Source organism: Marmota monax, unplaced genomic scaffold (assembly GCF_021218885.2).
Source record: "Marmota monax isolate L192 unplaced genomic scaffold, Marmota_monax_Labrador192_F-V1.1 WCK01_AAM20220418_F8-fsc00075, whole genome shotgun sequence".
Lineage (NCBI taxonomy): Eukaryota > Metazoa > Chordata > Mammalia > Rodentia > Sciuridae > Marmota > Marmota monax.
In genome coordinates, this window is record NW_026694772.1 from 4,103,024 (window position 1) to 4,116,944 (window position 13,921).

Consider the following 13,921-nt stretch of genomic DNA (forward strand, 5'->3'; position numbering starts at 1 on the left):
TGGAATAAAACAGAACATAGAGGTAGATTTCATACATCAATTTCATCACTCTAGAAAATGTTTCCCAAAATGATACCACTACAAAATATAAGCATAATTTTCTGAAATTGTAAACTCATTATTTCAAGTACTTTAAAAAGCTAGCATTTCTATAATTCCCTAAACACATTCTCTTTAACCTTTCAAATGTATTTCAGCATGAGATGATTTAAAAGCAAGTAGGAATAAATTTCACCTATAGGAATCCACTTAGCATTTGGTTGAGTGCTTTTTCATAGCATAGATTAAAAAAAATCAATATGCAGCCCCAAATTTAACTTAAAATTATAATTTCATTACTTGCAAATGAAATACTAAAAACTGTGATTACCTGTAACAGTTAATTCAGTAGTTCTTCTCACAACAAAGCCTCCATATTTTAATTCACAGGTATAATTTCCAATGTCATCTTCTCTGACTTCTCTTATAAGCAAGGTATCTCTTTTGAATACAATACTTGGCCTCCATATTTTTGTCCTACATTCCTACATAAAAAACATAAACTTTGGGTAGTACATGTAGTATTGAAAAATAAGGTTCTTTAAATCACTGTAATGGTAATTTCTAAACTTATAATTTTAAGTGACAAAAGTTTTTTAAATTAATGTTAAATAATTTCATTCTGTTTTTAAAGCTCTGGGAAATCAGGTACCTCAATTTGAAAACAGTATTTTTAGAAAGAGGCATGTTAGTAAGTTTAGCATCTCTACATTAGATATGTACTTATTTATTAATTATGAGAAAAGACATATATGTTCATTATTCCTAACTTAAATTAAAAAGCAAATGCTTAACATTTGATGTTTATGAAATTAATCATACTGATATTAATAAGAGAAAACACAAAGTATATTATTTAATGAAAAGTAGAAAATTTTAAATTATAAAAATAGTTTAAATATAGGAATGTACAAATATTTGAAATGATGTTTAATTTAGTAAAAATAAAATCTCTTCATAGCATGTATATTCTATAATCCATTAGAGATACAGCCAACATTTTAAGCCAGGGTCTTATACTCTCATAAATATCTATTTTCCTTTTTGATAGACCTACCAAATTATGGTTTCTGAATTAAGCTTTGGATTATAATGACATTGGCTCAGGAGATTTCAGTTTTTGCCAAAACAAAAGTCCATATCCCCCAGCCAGATTTGAAATCAATGGAATGAGGATAAAAAAAAATAAAAAGCTTAACACCTTTGACGCTATTGAAAGAAAATACTATTTGTAAAAAATTTTATTGCCAGATCAAATTTTTGCATGTTATGATTTTATGTGGCTCAATGCTTCTGTATACTTGTGAGGGGCAGTTATCCAGCTATTTTATATCAAAATATACATTCTATTGTTCACATTAGTTATATAAGTTGTCAAAACTGCATAAATCCTGTGCTGAATTATGAAATCTATATTTAGCCAGAATAATTATTTCATAGTATTCTACTTTAGCATTCATCTTTCAATCTCAGCTATTTAAACTACATATGTCAAGTCCTAATAATGGAAATATAATCTGAAATATAAGACTTTTATTTTCTACATAAATGTATCTCTACCAATGACTATGGTCTTTATAGCTTGAGGTCAAAATGATTGTGGTGATGGTGGAAACACGGCAAAAGCACCAATATGAACCCAGTTATTTTTAAATCAAATGTGTGTCAGTGTATATAGCCTCTCATCTTTCGGCAAAATTTGAGATGCTCTTTACAGAAGGTGATGAAAGATATAGAACTTGTAAAATCAATTTATTAGTTATGTATCTAGCAGCTGAATGACTACATAGACATAGGATTAGAACAATATTTGGTTTGAGAGAACTTGGGTCTAATTTCTCTACTACCACTTCCCTTGTAGCAATCATCAGGACTTGTTCACAATTTGCCTTTTGAAGGCATGAAAACTTCTAAGTATCAAGAATTAGAAATACTCAAATATAAAAGTGAAAAAAAAAAGAAATTAAAAAAACACATTCCCAAGGAACAGAAATCAGTGTTGCTAATTTTGAGTGCTGTTTAACATCTCTAGGAATAGAAAACAAAGGGACAAATCGAAAAAATTTTCAACTGTTCCCTTGATCTTCTGAGTTCTCCATTGCCCATTATAAAGAATCAAAATTAAATCTTACTCAGAGAAGAGCATTGCTAATTTTGGCAAAATCCTTTTGAAATTGTTCAAGGGTTTTTTTCTTGCTTTATTTTTAACAGATTTTGAATTCATGAGCAATCAGTTATGAGGGCTCCTATTCTGAGACTGACATTTGTGGATCTAGTTATTAAGAGGCCCAGTTTCCTCAAGTCCAACTTCTAGCAAGTTAGACAAAGTAAATTTAACATGAGGAATCTTTAATACACAGATAATAGATTCCATAAAAGTGTTCACATCAATATTCTATTTGTTTAGTACATCCAAAGCAAAAAACATTCTTACATGGCATACATAAGCTTAAAAGTGTAATAAATTATGGAGTTTCAATGAATATTATTGATGTGATATGGAAAAAGGGGATTGGACTATATTGTCTTTAATTTTAAAGTTTCTTTTTGTTTTTAAAGAAAATAAGTTTAATACTATTTTCATAATGGTACAAAATGTTCTCAGATGTTATTTCTTTTAAATATTTAGGCTTATATATACATTTAGATTAGATTAGAATTTGGACAATGTTATATTCATTAAATAGGAAATCCAATTAAAATTACTATATCATATTATCACAGAAGTAAATCAATTATTTTTCTCCTAGTTTGGGGATATTTTATAATGCTAATATGAAGAGCTATTAAATCAATATTCAACATATTTTAATTCCTGAAATTATCAACCTATATACTATAATAGAATTGAAAGAATTGTCCCTAAATAAGATATAAAAATAGCAACTTATTATAATAGAATACCAATACAAATGTTAACCAATATGCTATTTATTAAAGTCACAGTTTTAAAATGACCAACACAAATTGCTGTAGCATTCTAGGAAAACAGAACTGAACTATATCATAATGCCTACTTAATTTTTATCAATTTTACCCAGAATAAGATACACATGAAATTGTTTATAGGCAATAAATTCATTCACAATCCATACCTTATACCAAAGGATTTCAGGTTCTCTGGTTGGTAGCAAAAAATCCTCTATGTCACGGCATGAGATTTCCTTGCTTTTGCTAAGTTCAGCTTTTTCAAAGTATTTCATTTTGGAATTGTAGCAGAGTCCAGTGTCATTTTCACCCACTGTCAGTGAGATGGATACTTTCATACAGTAAGTGGAGTTTCTGTAACAAACAGAATAAATATGGTGACCCGCTGTGAACAAAAATCAAGTGCTGCCAACACAGAGTGTTTAAATCACTCAGGAAAAAAAAAAGGAGAAAGTCCATTGTTTAACTCATTTTTATTTTTTCTTGGCATATTCTTCAGGGTTCCCTCTTGTCATGTAACTAAACAACAATTGGTCCTCTAATGCTAACTGTATATTTTATATTTGCTAGGGAAAAAAAAAAAGTTTTGTTTTATATCCAGGTTCAGTATGAAAAGTGTTTAATGGAGATTTTTTTCTAGAAAATAAAAGGAATAAAGGAAGATTTAGTTCAGGAAGAAAGTCAAGCTTTGGGTTATGCTAAAATTGGCAAACTCAACAGAGAAGTAGAAAACAGACCTATTTTTTTTATATTTATTTTTTAGTTGTAGTTGGGCACAATAATTTTATTTTATTTATTTATTTTTTTGTGGTGCTGAGGCTCTAACCCAGGGCCTCACATATGCTAGGTGAGTGCTGTACCACTGAGCCACAACCCCAGCACTGAAAACAGACCTATTAAGTACAATGAAAGGGCAGGATTAATGCTGCTCAAGACTTGCATTACTGGTTGTCTTACTAGTAAGAAATGTTATTGAGTCTGGGCAGAAAATATTCTAAAATATTAACCAGGCATGGTGGTGCACATCTGTAATGTCAGGTACTCAGGAGGCTGAGGTAAGAGGATTGCAAGTTGGAGGCTATCCTGAGCAACTTGGTGAGACCCCACCTCAAAATAAAAATTAAAATGTGTTTTAGATCTGGGGAATGTGGCTAAGTGGTGGAGTGCTTGTTTGGCATGCCCAAGGCCCTGGGTTCAATCCCCAGCATCAAAATAAAAAGAAAATGTGTTTGAGATGTAGGTCCTTGGTAGAGCACCCTCAGTTCAATCCCTAGTATACTTCCCAAAACAAAAAGTAAGGGCCAGGATTGGTAGCCCACAACTGTAATCCCAGCAGCTCCAGAGGCTGAGGCAGGAGGATTTTGAGTTCAAAGCCAGCCTCAGCAAAAGCGAGGTGCTAAGTGACTCAGTGAGACTCTGTCTCTAAATAAAATACAAAATAGGGCTGGGGATAGGGCTCAGTGCTTTAGTGCCCCCCCAAAAAAATAGTATTGTGAAATCATAATCTTTCCCCATTTGGCTTGAGACTTGGAGTTCAGGTTGTCAGAGAGAAGCATTCTAAAGTATTGTAAGAACAACTCTTTGCTCATAGACATATTCTACACAATTGGGTCATTAATTCAGGACCTCATTTTTTTTCTTTCCTGGCTCCAAAGTCAAGATTATAACTTGGATAAGTGAGAATAGAAATAATTTTTTTGAAGAATTAGGAGTTAATGAGTGAAATTTATGTGTAAATTGCAGTACTTATGCTTGCTATGTAAGTCTGTGGCCATTCAATGAACACTGATAATGTTTTATGCATGATGCTGGACAATGGAAATAAATAAACATCAGGTATAATGTTTGGTAGAGAGCTTTTCATTTGGTAAGAGTCCAACTGCTAATTTATGTAATTGGCCATCAAATTTCTGTTATTTGAGTTTTGTTTGTTGCTTATTATCTCTGGAAAAGTGGGCAATTTATTTAACTCCTCTGAGCCTGGGGTGGGGTGAAGGACAGTACTTATTTGAGTATTACACAGGGTATTAACAGAACCCTGTAAATCCTGTCATAGGTACTCAGTGATGGTGGTTCCTTTTTCCTCCACATCTGTGTAAATGGACCTCTTCCTTATGAAGTCAAGATTCTCTGATATTTAAGCAGCTCCTTGATTTAGATCCTTGCTTTGCTTAAATGCTAATAATGCTAAATAAATATGAGAATGACCAGAAAATAAATTAGTTATTTAGTGTTAGAGTTAACAAAGAATATTTAGAAAAATTAGACGATTCTTTTTGAATGTACACATCTCCATCTTTCTATACTTTCTGGCCTACAAGTAGATCTCAAGTATTTAAGAGGTAAAACAATTAACCATTAAAGAATATCATTCAGAAGTCCAAAAAGAGTCCTGAGAGTTTAGGGGCTTTTCAAGAATGAGAAGATGTTTCCTATCCTCAACCTTTCAAAATTCAAGAAAAAATATATATAAGAAAACAATTTAGGGGCTGGGGATGTGGCTCAAGTGGTAGGGCGCTTGCCGGGCATGCATGCAGCCCGGGTTCGATCCTCAGCACCACATACAAAACAAAGATATTGTGTCTGCCAAAAACTAAAAAAAAAATAATTAATATTAAAAATTCTCTCTCTCTCCCTCTCTCTCTCTCTCTCTCTCTCTCTCTCTCTCTCTTAAAAAAAGAAAAAAACAATTGAAAAATTTGATGTGATATATACTACAAAACATATATACTACCAAAGTTGTTTCAAGGAAACAAACAATAAAACTTCATAAATGGTGATACTTGTATTGTCTTAAACAATGAGTAAGAATTTAGCAATTTTGAGAAGGGCCATTTCAGGCAATATTATATTTAGATGCTGGAAGGTATAGAACAACTGGATATGTTTAAGGAATTGCAAATAACGTGATATGGCTGGAATATAAAGTAGTTACAAAAGACCTGAGACTGGAAGAGTGCACAAGAGCAAGACTGAAAATCATGTAAGCTGCTTCAAAGAGTTTGGACTTTATATTTGGAAATGATGAAATATGGATATTGAAAACTATTTACAAATAATGAGAAAAAATAGATTGAATTGGAAGGAAGACTAAATGCAGTAAGGCCAATTGGAAAGCAATAAACTCATTTAGGAAAAAAATGACAACCCTCAAAAAAGGTAATTTGTATTGGGGTAAGAAGGGTCATGTTCAAAATATATTTAAGATGTTAAATCAATACAACTGAGAGGAAACAGAAAGGCATGCAAGATGGATACTTCTTTTCAATTAAGTATATGAAAGGTAGAGTCAATCTTTCAACATGGAAAATACTGAAAAAGAAACAGCTTTAAGAGGAAAGAAAGTGTGCTAAATTTGAGTTTGAGCTTCACACTCAATTGAAAAACATATCCCTTCTGGGGTTGCAGCCAATATTACCCATGCATTATTTATTAATTTTATTCCAATACAAACTAGAGAATACTCTTTCCAAGCTCATTGTAAGCTTATACTTTTTCAGAAATAATAATTATTTAAGTTAAGTTATTGACTCTAAGACACTTATGAATGTGTAAATAAATATATTCTAATGTGGAACCTTTCACATAAATCTTAGGGTTTCTCTCTCCTCAAATGACTGCTTAGTTTGTCTATTGTATAATACCTCCTTGTATCAAATACCAGGCATGTTTTTACATAGGTAGGGATGAATTAGGAACAACAATGACAAAGCCCAACTGAAGTGATTCAGATTCCAGCTCAATCACTGATTATTCTTGAAAACTAGGGAATGTTTCTTGGATCCTTAGGCTTCCTTTTCCTCATCTCTATAACTAGAAAATAATGCTAAAGACACCATAGGCTACTGTGGAAATCAAACATGTTAGAACTTGTAAAATATTAGATTAGAACAGTGCCTGTCGTATAGTGAGCACTCAGTAAGTGTGAGATCTTACTATCAGAACTGAATTCTTTATATCCACTTTCTTTTTATTTCCATTCTGCAGTATAACAACACAGTGTTTTGTTCAGGAGGTATATCAGAAAATATCATTATGTGATGTCTTCAGCTTTTTTAGTGTATAATTAGTATGAAGTATAGCAAAACAGAAAAGCTCTAATACTTTTCATTTGGGATATCTGAGTGGATTGGACAAGAATGACTGAAGTTGAAGAAACACGTGGACTCCCCAAGCCAGCCATTGCCTCTTTCTCTTTTATACATGGAAGTAACTCCTAATCATCAGAAAGTCATACCAGATGAGCACTCTTAGATATTCTCATTTTTTTACTTTTGTTCCTTAGCCCAGTGAGATGACTGTTTACCACTGTCTGGTAATGTTTGGAATTCCATACTCCCCAAAATAGCACTATTTTCAAATTGCTTTCAATATTTTAATACTTGTTTACTGTTTCTGTTCATCAGAAAGTGATTTAAATATCTAAAAATAAAGTAACATTCGACCAACACTATAGTCCTATTTATTGAGAAGAGCTAACAAGAAGCAAGCATCTTGTGACACATTAATAAACATGTGATTCTCCCTGAGGGGAATTTGCACACTCTCAAAACAAAGAGTGCATTCCACCATCATCAAACTTGTAGCATGACTGCTATATCTCTCTGCCTTCAGGGAAATAGTGTGGAATGGGGTAAATGGGGTAAGGAGAATGCTCCTACAGGACTTAGGGTAAAATCATTAGCACATATTTCAGTTGGCTTTTATTGTTTATAACAGATGGGCTGCAGTCTAGGCAAAAACTTATGACTGCTGATTTAAATGCTTATTAAAATGGCTAGTGAGACAGAACATGCATGTGTACAGAGAAAAGTTTTATTTATAACTGAGACTCGACAATCAATTACTGTTTCCCATGAAGAAAATATTTATATGGACTTAAAAAATCTAGTTTTCTCTGACAAGGGTAACCCAGCAGCACATACCATGTATACAGAACATATTGTACAAATAATTCCCATACAGTTACTTCTTTCAATGGATTGATGAACCCAATGCCTAATGAAGACAATGATTTGTCCAGATCTATTATCTAGTTAGTGGCAGGAGTAGGATTAGAATTCACATCTTTTAACATCGAATTCATTGGTCTATTCTATATGCTACTGGAAAGAATTAGCAGTGGGTTAGCACACAAATATTTTTCATGTATATGTGTGTGTGTGTGTGTGTATATATATATATATATATATATATATATATATATATATATATATATATATATTTATATATATATATACAATTATGATATATATATATGATATGTGTACAAATATCCATTGTCCATATATATATATATATATATATATTTAGCATTTAAAAGTAAAAAAAAAAAACAATTACTATCCCTAGTACCTGCTTTTATATTATTGTATACTCCAAAATTAATATCTCCAGGAGAAAGAAAAAATATGATCTAGCTTAAATTTCTTTTAAGGTCCTTAAAGTTCCCAAAATCTAATAAGGGCTAAAAGGGATCAAGTGGCAGTTAATGAAATATCATGATTCCATCACCTCTTTCCACTAATACATAATATTATGTATGTGTAAAAGAATTGGCTTTTGAAAGCAGTGGCTTTGAATCCTATCTTATAAAAGAAAAAAAAATCTAACCTGAAATCCAGTACAGCTATTGGGAGCTAACAGTTATTTTTAGATATAATGAAGAAACCAATGTGTGACACAAAAATAAAATTTAAAATAATTGCTTTAAGTATAGATGCTAGAAGTCAGTACAATACACTGAGATCCTATGTTTCTCAGCAGTGTGCTACTTTGAAATAGAGGACAATCCTGACTTGGGAGCTATCAGAGATTTTAAAATTCATTTCTTAAGAAGAACTACATTGCACAATGTGGAAATTCCTGAAGTGCAGGCAGGAGGTCACAAAGAAAACTATGTTCGGGAAGAAAAATTCTGTATATCTGATTAGCTGATAAAGTTTATTAAAAGCCATACTATGAAATACCTTAGTAGAGCACAGTTAAAATTATTCTGTAATCACTCCCCCTATGCATAATAATGCATAATATTTGGTGTCTCTCTCTCTTCCTCTAACAGAATTATCAGTAACATGATTTTTAAATATGACCTGTAACAGTATCACTAAACACTTGATCTGTATATTATGTCAATTCCCTGGTCCTCAGGGGGAAATAATAACATTTCCATAATGTTTGACAATCCTTTCTCACTTCATGAAGTGCTGTGTAAGGAAGTCAGATTTGATCAGTGTTTTCAAAGGATTACATTGGTCTGTTTCTACATTTTATATTGTCTAACATTCACTGGTCTTTATTCACATCACATATTTGATTTTTATAACAATAAAAACACATAAGATTTTAAGTGTCACAAACCTTTGGGTACTGAAAAGCAGCATGGAGGACAACATATCTGAAAACTTGATTACCAGAGACCTCAGTAAAACTGAACTGTCTGGAAGGCAGATCCTTCACCATAAATTTGACCATAGGGTCTAATTATTAGTTGTGAAAACAAAGTGGTGGGAATAAAAAATGTCAAGGTTAGATAGGGAGTTAGTGTCTTAAAGTTTTCTAAGCCTTAAATGCACTTTGATACTTTATTTCAATCTTAAAGCCTTCCAATCCCCCATCACCTTTTATTGTTCCATCAGTTTTATGGTGATGCCTGAAGCTATGCACATGGCCCCTCTCTTATATCTTATCTTTCTTAAACACACTATGCTTGTAGCTACTGACACTAAATGTAAGATTTGTTTGGATTAGTTTTTCTTTTCAGAAGAGCTCTGAAGGACCTATTGATTTAACTGTGGTTGAAATCAGCCCTTGGTGAAAAGATTAGAGTGAAACCATTGAGCAGCTGCTAAGACCTAAATATGCTTGTTTATTGCCTTCACATTTGAAATTCTATTTTTTTAAATTTAACTGGTGAGTTGAATTCTATCTACAGTCTTATGCTAACTGTAAATTTAAAATCATTATCTTTTTTCCCTCTCTCTTCTTTGTTGAAAAGAGATCAATATAAAGTTACCATTTTTATTATTCTAGTCTTATATTCCTGGCATATTAGAATTAAGGAGGTCCTAGCATACAGAATTCAAGTGCAGTATTTCTCTGAATTACTCTTGAGCACAGGCATCTTTAAATCTGACCTCTGTAGACTTCATAAGTGATGGAGTGGAAATAGGGAGAGAGAATAAAAACCATCACTGAAGGAAACTGAGGTCCAGAACATGGGCTCAAGGTCACACATATTTCAAATAATTTCTTTAGTGAAGCCTTTGGCTGAACTCTTCAACCTTGATCCATTTTAACCGTTTGTTTAGTGTCTCCATGACAATTACAATCTGCAATTACTTGATTTATTTCCAGTTATTTAGCTGCACCTGCTGCTAATATACACATTTCTTACATAAAATAAGGGAGCAAGTTGCATGCTGTTTGAATTTTAAGAGGCATATTTTTAATGAAGTAAACTATACAAAACATAAAATTAACCATTTTAGAAGTGTACAATTAAGTGGGATTTATTACATATATACAGTTTTAAGACATTTTTATCATACCCAAAACTCGCACCCATTAGCAATCACTCTCTGTTCTCCCCTCCTCACAGTCTCTGGAAACGATCAATCTCCTTTGTCTCCAGGAATATGCTTATTCTGGATATATCTTATAAATTTAATCATACAATGTGACTTTGATGTCTGACTTCTTTCACTTAGCATAATGCTGTCAAGGTAATCCATATTGTTTTAGGCATCAGTGTGTCATTTGTTCTTTTGGTTGAATGTTATCCCATTGTGTGGGTATGATATATTTTGTGGATCTAATCATAAACCAATGGCATTGTTTGTTTCCAGAATTTAGCTGTTATAAATAATGCTACTATGAACACTTATTTATGAATGTTTGTTAACACTCTGATGAAAAATTATTTTCAGTAAATAGCCAGGATTTCAATTGTTGGGTCATATATTTATTCCATGCGTAACATTTTTGAGGAACAAGAAACTTCCTTTTTACTTTAAGTATCTTCATCTCTTCCTCCCTTACAGAACAATCCAGTTTCTGCTGCCACGTGGATAAAAAATGCATTATAGGAATTTGTTCATAGATACTTATTGAAGCTGAAGAGATTCATCATTGGAGTATAGGGACATGCTTTATGGGCAAAGATATTGTATCTTGCTACCTTGCTGAATTCATTTATGAGCTCTAGAAGTAGTCTGGTGGAGGTTTTGGGTCTTCTAAATATAGGATCATGTCATTGGCAAACAGAGATAATTTGAGCTATTGTTTTTCTATTTGTATCTCTTTAATTTCCTTTTCTTGTCTAATTGCTCTGGCTAGAGTTTCAGGGACTAGATTGAATAGGAGTGGTGAAAGTGAGGATTCTTGTCTTGATCCTCTTTTTAGAAGAAATGCTTTCAGGTTTTCTCCATTCAGAATAATGTTGTCCTTGAGTTTGTCACAGATAGCCTTTACAATGCTGAGGTAGGTTCCTTGTATCCCTAGTTTTCTAGTGTTTTAAACATGAATGGATGTTAACTTTGTCAAATGTTTTTTCTGCATTTGAAGAGACTCCATAGGTTCAATGATCTCCATAAATGCCTAGTATGCACTCTCAAAAATATATGTTAAATGAATAAATGAATAAAGTAGTTGTTAATGGCTACATAGTTCTGGTTACAGTGCTTCTTTCTTACTCTATGAAAAACTCTCACCTAAACTCCCACTTATGACTCTACCCTTTTTTGTTTGTGCTTCTTTGAAATAGCACACTTCTTGACAGTGGATGTGGAAAGCATATATGTATTCTGGCGTGGGGAAAAAAGAGAGTCCTTACAGAACTGCAAGGACTCCCCAGCATTGAATAACTACACATAACCGTCTGATCAACTCCTTATTCCACCCTAAACATGGCAGGCCTTCTTAGAACCATAGCTATACTTTTTGATGTAAAATATAAGGTAAATGGAGAATAAATGTAAGAATCTAATTGGTATAAACTGCAAATATGTGTTTGTTTTCAAACCTTTATATGGGCAACTATTTCTAAGGTGATCATATAGTTATGGCACTGCTAAATCTGGCAAATGAAGGAGAACAGAGCTATAAGAGTTGCTCAAATGTTACCCATTTACAAATAGATTTTTTTCAGAGTTATTTTAATTTTTGAAATTCTTTCCCAACTACATATAAGCCAAAATTTGGACAAGGTCAGAAAATAGCATTCATAATTAGGCTATTTTTCTAGGAATACATCCCTAAATATTTTTAAATGTCATAGTAGCATATGCTTTATTTGATTTTATTTGTAGGTCAATATTTTTTGAGAATAACTTTGTTTTCCTTGACTTCAAATTGTGAGTAATAAGTAAAATAAACTGTAAAGATTAGAAATAACCTTCATTAAAAAGGACATTATATCATGTTCCTATTTCACACACAAGACAGAAACTGGACTCATTCCATAAAGTTAGTAGAGGTTTGTATCTCCAGGTTCTGAGGACTGATATTCTTTTAAAGATATAATGTTTATCAAACCTTATTATCAGAGTCTCATGTAAAGAGTAAACACTTTTGATTAAAAAATAGACAATAGACAAGAGACATTTTTTCAAAATAAAACATACAAATCGCCAGCAAGTACATAAAATGCTTCATCAACCAAAGGATTGGTAAAGAAAATGCGGTCTATACACACAAAAGCATACTGTTGAGCCATTTTAATGAGTGAAATACTAACATTTGTGGCAACATGGATAAAACTGGAGATTATATTAAGTGAAATAGGAAAGGCACAGAATGACCAGCACTGCATGATCTCACTCATGCAGAACCTAAACTAGGTAATCTCACAGAACTCAATAATAGAATGGTGAATACCAGAGGCTGGAAAGAATATAGAAGGCAGCAAGGGATTGGGAAAACATTGATCAATGAGTACTAAGTTACAACTAGAAGCAAGAACTTCTGGTGTACTATTGCACATTATAGTGATTATAGATAATACCAATGTACTGTAGAAGAAAGATTTTTTTTAAAAAGCCAGAAGAAATTATTCTTAAAGTTTTCACCATTAAAAATGTTAAGTGAGGAGATAAATATGTTTGACATGACTTAAACATTAATCAATGTGTATGTGTATCAAATGTTACATGGTACTCCATTAATATGTACAATTTTAATGTTTTTTATGTATCAGGCAAAATAAAAATAGAAAGTGATATCTTTTCTTAAAATGTGTTATATATATATATATATATATATATATATATATATATATGACAGTAAGTGTGCATTTTGACATATTATGCATACATGGGGTACATCTTATTCTAATTAGGATCCCATTTTTGTGGTTGTACACGATGTGGAGGTTCACTATATGCATTCATATATTTTTTTTATTGGTTGTTCAAAACATTACAAAGCTCATGACACATCATCTTCCATATATTTGATTCAAGTGGGTTATGAACTCCCATTTTTTACCCCAAACACAAGTTGCAGAATCACATCGGTTACACATCCACATTTTTACATAATACCATATTAATGACTGTTGTATTCTGTTACCTTTCCTATCCCCTACTATCCCCCCTCCCCTTCCCTCTTATCTTCCCTCTCTACCCCATCTGCTGTTGTTTAATTCTCTCCCTTGTTTTTTTCCCCCTTTCCCCTCACAAACTCTTATATGTAATTTTGTGTAACAATGAGGGTCTCCTTCCATTTCCATAGTTTCCCTTCTCTCTCCCTTTCTCTCCCCCACTCGTCTCTGTTTAATGTTAATCTTTTCCTCATGCTCTTCTTCCCTGTTCTGATCTTAGTTGCTCTCTTTATATCAAAGAAGACATTTGGCATTTGTTTTTTAAGGATTGGCTAGCTTCACTTAGCATAATCTGCTCTAATGCCATCCATTTCCCTGCAAAATCCATGATTTTGTCATTTTTTAGTGCTGCGT

At 32.4% G+C, this 13,921-nt stretch overlaps 1 protein-coding gene across 1 annotated transcript in view; it reads right to left on the reverse strand.

Annotated features, from left to right (window-relative positions):
* The window catches only part of Il1rapl1 (interleukin 1 receptor accessory protein like 1), a 1,313,791-nt gene that overhangs the window by 526,487 nt on the left and 773,383 nt on the right, over positions 1-13,921 (reverse strand). The window contains exons 4-5 of the mRNA XM_046425318.2: positions 3,135-3,321; positions 371-524 (exon numbers count right to left, since the gene is read on the reverse strand). Coding sequence (XP_046281274.1) covers positions 371-524; positions 3,135-3,321 — 341 coding nt within the window. The remainder of the gene's footprint in view (positions 1-370; positions 525-3,134; positions 3,322-13,921) is intronic.